Genomic DNA, 7,271 nt, shown 5'->3' on the forward strand with positions numbered 1-7,271 from the left:
GAGCGTTTTAAATTGTTAGTGCAGTATCGATTCATATACTATTAAAAAGCATCATTTCAGAAAACTCATTTGCAAGGATGATGCAGGCTACAATGATGGCATAACTATTTTTTCTGTTTAAAACGTTGTAAAGTACTTTTAAAAAAAGTTCATACATCGCCGCAAATCATTGCAGATTGCTAAAATCGGGTACGTAATCGATCAAGTATGGCAACTAATTGTACCCACTACATCGGTATGGTGGTATCATCCCTCCTAGTTCATCTACGATAGAATTTTAAAATATAAAAAAATTTTCTAAATTTCTTAAAAGCTTGGAAAAAAATGGATTTTTCAAGTTTTTATTAAGTGTAAAATGTGTAAAACTTCTCTTTACCTTCCAGTCTTACATATACCTTGTGCGCGATAAAAAAGTTGTAACAGACCCTGATAGTCTAATAAACGAGCTGCATAAATAAAACTTGTATAAGTTTCCGAGAAATTCTCGTGTAATTCTTGTGGTGGTCCAAGGATACACATCGTTTTTAGGAGATCTCTAACTATTTTTAGTTCTCCATGAATAGTTCGTAATGATTTGGCATGACTATATAGTAAATAAGTCCTTTGGAAATACGCGAAATTATCGTCCTCAGCATCTTTTTCTTTGCGTGGATTATTTGGTAGTTCTGCTATAAGGAGTAAGCTTGAGAACACCTGTACAAAATTTATATAATTTGAATTAATGTGAAAAATGATAACTATTGAATTTATTTTTTTTTAATGTGATACATTTTAATGAATTTGTAATACTCTTACAATTTGAACTTGCGTTACAGCCCTACTTATGAGTGATGTATTCTGTAGATAATTTTTGTGATGAAGAAAACATTTTTTTTCAACATAAAGTATACATCATGAATGATAAGTCATAAATACAAAACTTATAATAGAAATTAAGTCAAATTTTGATTTTTTGAAAAAGTAGTAAGATTTTTATCCTTATTGAATATCGAACTTATGACTTACTATTTGATCCCTACTTAAATCAATGGTTCGAGAACTGTTACAAGTTTTAAGTGAAATTTAGCGAATTTTTATTCATAACTCTATTGCTACTTTTTCCCCCGTACTCTCAAAAATGAAATGTAACACGCTTCTGCTGTGTAGAAGATCGCATTGATTGATTATTTAAATGCATTTTGCTATTATCTGCGTTATTGCTATCCTGCCCTGAAGCATAGAAGACAATTTTTGTGAAGAAGAGGTGGGAGGCTTTTTAAATAAGCAGTGAAAGAGATTCTATAGAAGTTTTATTCCTGAAATCGCAGAAAAAAGTTGTAGTTTTGGTGAAGGATGGAAAAAACTTTATATTACTAAAAAGAAATAGCTATTTTAATTACAAACTGTTATGAACGCTCTTAGAGGCAGCTGCAAGAATACGACAAACTAATATTGTAATAATGGAGTATATATTATCGTTAACTAAAGTAAACTTTCTAATCTAGTACACTACTCAGGCGATGGTCTCAGAATTCATATTTTTATTTTTGCACTATTACTTTTTGCACGATGTTTAAATGTACGATATTGACACAACTGCAGTAAAAAAACTCAAGTAGACTCTAAAATTAAGGGCGATATCAGGGACAACTGATTGAGGGCACACACATGTACACTGTTCTAAACTAATGAAAACGATAAGTACTTACTGCAAGGTTCAAGATGAGAAGTCTTTGGTATAATCCACACTTTATTTCTATTTGAATCCTTTTATTCTTTTCCACTGTGGGATACTAGTACCATGCAGCCAGGACTTTCTTACCACGACGTTTGCACGACACCATTCCTACCAAAGGTCTAGCAACGTCGCGTCGTCTCATGTTAACAACAAACTGAGAGCCAGGTACTTCTTTGCGATACGCCATTTATAGTGATAACGAGAACTATTTTACCTCTTCAGCAATTGTGAGTGAAATGTATCTGAAAGATTTTTTCTCTAGCACTAGAGGACGATGAGATATCATCATATCTGCAGTGTACTGCCACAACCAATCAATGTACTTGTCACGAACAATTGCTTTTTATAGTTTAATAAACCAAAATTGCAAGACTATGATTTAAAACTATGTTTGTTTGAGAAAAGCCAAATTAATAGGTTATAATGCATCAAAAAAACATGAAATGGGTCTTTGTCCATTTTTACCTGCCATGCTGGCTTTTACTATGGATCGCAGACAATTAATTTTTTTGTAACCTTACAGGTTAACTTTAAAGATTATGGTACTTCCGAAGTCTATGTAGTTGGGATAAGTGTTTCTGTGTCTTTTTAACAAATTTTCTTTAGGATCACAGTATTCAATTGAGTACTCCTATGAGGTGCGTCAGTGACTTCATCAACTAATTGTTCTTAGTCTGTGGTTTTTTCTTAGTCTCATTTAATGTGGAATTACTTTATACCAAATTGCCTTCTTCACTTACAGCGGGTTTATTAGCAGCAAATTTGACTCTCTTGTAAACCTTTTGGGTACAAATAAAAAAATCTCAAACTGTTAAGACTTTTTAACTAATTCCAACTATTTGACATCTAATCATAGAACATATCGTCAGATTTGTGGCACACCAATGGGAAGTTTGTGCTCCCAGTGGATTGTCGAAACAGTACTCGAGTCACTTGAGCCACCCATTGTTTCAAGATGTGATTAGTCTATTCTTACTTATTCTTACTTATATAAGATATATAAATAACTGCTTGTATATAACTAACAATAATTCTCAAGAATAAGCTCTTCAAAAACTTTCATTTGATGATCTAGCTCACACTTAGACAAGAAAACAACAAATTCATTCCCTTCTTAGATACTTTAATTTCCAGAGCACTAATTTTTTTAATGATTAACGAAGAATTTAAACTTGCTGACTATTGTTTTGGAACAAGAACATTTCAAAAGTAAGGAGAATCTTAGCTTAAAATGCCTATCCCACCTTTTTCCTAGAAAAGTATATTGATGCTAGGATTAGTAAGCTCAGTAGATAGGCCAAACATTTTAAAAATATGAATGACTATGTAGATTCTCATACTTTTATCACAGACGACTCTAAAACTAAACTTTACTTCATCGTACTTCCATATTTTTAACTATTAAAGCATTTAAAAAATTTTTTTCTACATACTATACTAAGGTTACGTTTCCTAATACTTGTAAGTTATCAGATATCTATAGATAAGGTAAAGACATAACTCTAAAGGACAGATCAGTAATATAGTTTGTATAGTATTCTATAACAGCAAAAGTTATCGTGTTGGGCAGAGCAAGAGATAACTCAATTTTTGCGAGAGTTGAAATGTTAGATTAGTTAAGAAAAGTGATTCTATATCTGCAATAACCCTGCATTCAAGTAAACTTTAACAATCTTTTGACTTTAACAAACTTAGGGTTTTGCATCGAGAAAAGAATAAATTCAGTAAAAAATTCTTGGAAATAATTTGTGTGACGATTTATAATAATAATGTTATTATGTAGTTTGTTGAACATGTCGTTCTGCTCTCAGTTGCTTCCATAATGACTTGAGGCTCAGAGCCTAAGCACACGTTTAGTAAGAGCTAATTTTGGGTACAAATGGAAACTCTAAAAAATCAGGTGTTAGTTTGAGCAACGTTTCGTTGGTCTTAACGCCAACCTCATCAGGCTCACTTTATTAACAAAGAAAACAAAACAAAAAACACAGCAATTTTTGTAAATTACATTGTAGGGCCACTGTTTATAAATGTTAATAATAGATACTCACATCTATATCGTTAGGACGATCGTTACAGACTGTTGGTCACCTTAAACGAATAACGTAAATGTTGAACATGTTTGTATTTCTATATATACATATAAACAACAAAGGTACATTTCTTGCGAATATAGATAACGTGTGAACGTATTTACAAGAGATTACTTATAAGAACTTTATATATGTTATTGAGAAATAAGGTATCCTCTTTTTTATTTATTATTTGCTTAGTCGAGTGTACATGTAGCATTTCTGATATTAATCTTTTTTTCGTAATAGCGTGCAGAAAACACCTATTTTCCGCACACTTATTGCGAAAAAACTTGTACGCAACTCGTTCTGGACATTTTTCTGCACTCGTATCATAGACTCGTGCGGGAAATCGTCTTTTCCGCACTTGTTACGTAAATAACTATTGTCTATTTCGTTCATGATCTAGTATTTTGGTTTGAGAAAAATTAAAGTTATGGTTCAAATTCTTTCATGTGTGAAGCGACAACAAGTTCATCTCTCTTTGTACTTTTGTGTTCGTTAAGCCGTTTTTTCAATGCTCTCTTTGTCTCACCTACGTATGATGCAGAGCAAGAATCGCAAGAGAAATGATACACGACATTAGTTTGATTGAGCTTATCAATTTTGTCCTTCCCAAGAATGATATCACAGTCCAATTTGTTTTGAATGGTAAGGTAAAATTGTATATTTAATTTTTTTTTAGTTTTTGAACAAAATCTGAAAAATATCGAGTTTTAAGGGATAGAAATTTTTATGAAGTCTTTTCTTGATGTATTTTTGTATAAAAAGATTAGTATAGTCATTATCGCGTAAAATGCCGTGAGATTATTCTTCCTGTGGAAGGATTTATCAGATAACAGAATAACTCGATCAATTAAACCGTATACAGCATTGACTTTTAACAATCTTGGATGGTTAGAATTAAAGTTAATTATTCTGTTGGGTAAAATTGGCTTAACATACCAATTTTTGGTTATTTCCAAGTTTTTATGTGTAATTGTAATGTCTTAGAAATTTATACAATAGTTTTTCTCTACTTCGCTAGTAAATTTCAAGTGATTGTCTTGTTTATTAAGAATCTGTAGAAATAGTAATTAATTTGTAATTTTATACAAAAATAAATTGAGAATAGACTTCACTTAATGAAAAATACTGATAATAATAATAACTTTTTACTAAATGACAATCAAAGTGCTTAAATAAAAATTTCTATCACTTACAACCCGTTGTTTTTCAGATTTTGTTTAAAAACTTTGAAAAAATTAAATATACAATTTTACCCTACTGTTCAAAACGAACTGGACAGTGTTATCATTCTTGTGAATGACAAAATTCATAAGCTCGATCAAACCAATGTTGTGTATCGTTTCTCTTGCAATTTTTGCTCTGCATCATACGTAGGTTAGACAAAGAGAGCATTGAAAAAACGGCTCATTGAACAAAAAAGTACAAAGAGAAATAAACTTGTTGTCACTTCACACATGAAAGAATTCAACCATAACTTTAATTTTTCTCAAACCGAAATACTAGATCATGAACCAAATAGACAAAAAAAATTAATATCAGAAATGCTACCGTACACTCGACTAAGTAAATAATAAATAAAAAAGAGGATACCTTATTTCTCAATAACATATATAAGGTTCTTATAAGTAATCTCTTTTAAATACGTACACACGTTATCTATATTCGCAAGAAACGTACCTTTGTTGTTTATATGTATATATAGAAATACATACTCGTACATGTTCGACATTTACGTTATTCGTTTAAGGTGACCAACAGTCTGTAACGATCGTCCTAACGATATAGATGTGAGTATCTATTATTAACATTTATAAACAGTGGCCCTACAATGTAATTTACAAAAATTGCTGTGTTTTTTGTTTTGTTTTCTTTGTTAATAAAGTGAGCCTGATGAGGTTGGCGTTAAGATAAGGTTGTGTTATCCTCTCACTTCTGTTGGTATTTTGCATTTTTTATTTGGTGATATATTTTTTTTATCTACATTATCATTACACATTAGTATTTTTTTTTACCATGTAGCCCTGAAGAGGACATCTGCATGGTTTCAGAATTTCAGCATTTTCAGATATTTATTAAAATATAGTCATGCTACACATAAATTAGGAGTTGTATTTTTTAAATTTATTAATTAACATTATCAAAAATCTTAAACTAAGAATTGCAGTCGTGTTCTTTTCAGGGAAAACCATTTTGTTGATCAAAATCTATGGATAAAATGCTAGATCGGGATGTACCAATTATAAATTACCAACCTGGTTTTTGCTACAGGTCACAAATAATAAATGAATAATAAACTTATAAGAATGTTAGTTTATTTAATGTAAGCCAGGGTATATTATCAAAATTTGTGATTTTCGAGCAATCGTGAAAGCAAGAGTGGTGTATAAAAATCGACACCCTATCTCAAGTTATGACGTCAATTATGACGTCATTTGTGACATTGAAAAATACGTCATATATGACATCGTGAATGATATCACATTGACGTCAAAATGACGTCATTAACGACGTCACAAAAGACGTACTTCACGACGTCTCAAAAGACGTCATTTACTTAGGTTGTTGCTTAACAAAGGGCTGTTTGAAAGCATTTAATGGCCTCATAGGTGCTAACATCAGGATGGTAACACTAAAACAGAGGGATATGAAAAGTTTTTGATGTAGAAAGTTTTTTTCCTATTTGAGAAAATTTTTTTTGTTATAAAAAATTTTACTATAAAAAGCCTAATTTGACATTTTTCTGATTCACTAAAACCGATAAAATTGCCTTCTCTGAAAATGACATGCTCGCAAATAATGATCTTAGACCATTAGTATTGTAAGCTCTTTAACGCAATCTTTAATTATCAGTGTAACCAGTGGTTTTAATACGCTGCAGATACCATGATAACTAATTCAATCTCATAGCTACAGCAAAGATTTTTCTGATATATGTCGTTCACAACTGCTGAAAAAGTGGAGTACTACTTGTGACCAGTACCTTCGATGGTGCGCAAAAAGGTACCTGGCTTTTTGTCTACGTTGGCCTATTCTGCACCCAGCTTAAGTTCTTGTCCTTATCTTGGTCCACAAATGCACTGCATATTGATAGGCCCACTACATGATACCATCGCGTTCATCACTATTACTATCTTTTGCTATATTACAGCCCAGTATGCTTGTGCACTTATATTGGTGACTCCCAAAACACACAGTCAACATTACACAAGCTCAATCCAAAAATAATCTGCAGATAGAGACCACTAGAGAAGAATCACGCTGAGCCCTGTATGTCCCGATTGAAAGTGAACAATTAAATCTTATAAAAAAAAATTTAATGGGTTTTATAATGTGTATTTGCACCCAGATTACAGCATACAATAACATGAATAGATTATATGGAAAGGCAAATTGAATACTCGATATTATTAAAGATGTAACTGTTAAAATCACGTATAATAGAATTTAACGAAGTATTTATAAGAATTGATACATAA

The 7,271-nt window shown here is 31.4% G+C and overlaps 1 protein-coding gene across 1 annotated transcript in view; it reads right to left on the reverse strand.

Moving 5' to 3' along the window:
• Positions 1–7,271, reverse strand: part of Apoltp (Apolipoprotein lipid transfer particle) — a 2,496,658-nt gene that overhangs the window by 2,281,745 nt on the left and 207,642 nt on the right. The window contains exon 4 of the mRNA XM_089596186.1: positions 377–693. Within this exon, the coding sequence (XP_089452312.1) occupies positions 377–693 (317 nt within the window). The remainder of the gene's footprint in view (positions 1–376; positions 694–7,271) is intronic.

Source organism: Copidosoma floridanum, unplaced genomic scaffold (genome assembly GCF_036245765.1).
Source record: "Copidosoma floridanum isolate Cflo_tuat_1 unplaced genomic scaffold, Cflo_Japanese_pri ptg000004l, whole genome shotgun sequence".
Classification (NCBI taxonomy): domain Eukaryota; kingdom Metazoa; phylum Arthropoda; class Insecta; order Hymenoptera; family Encyrtidae; genus Copidosoma; species Copidosoma floridanum.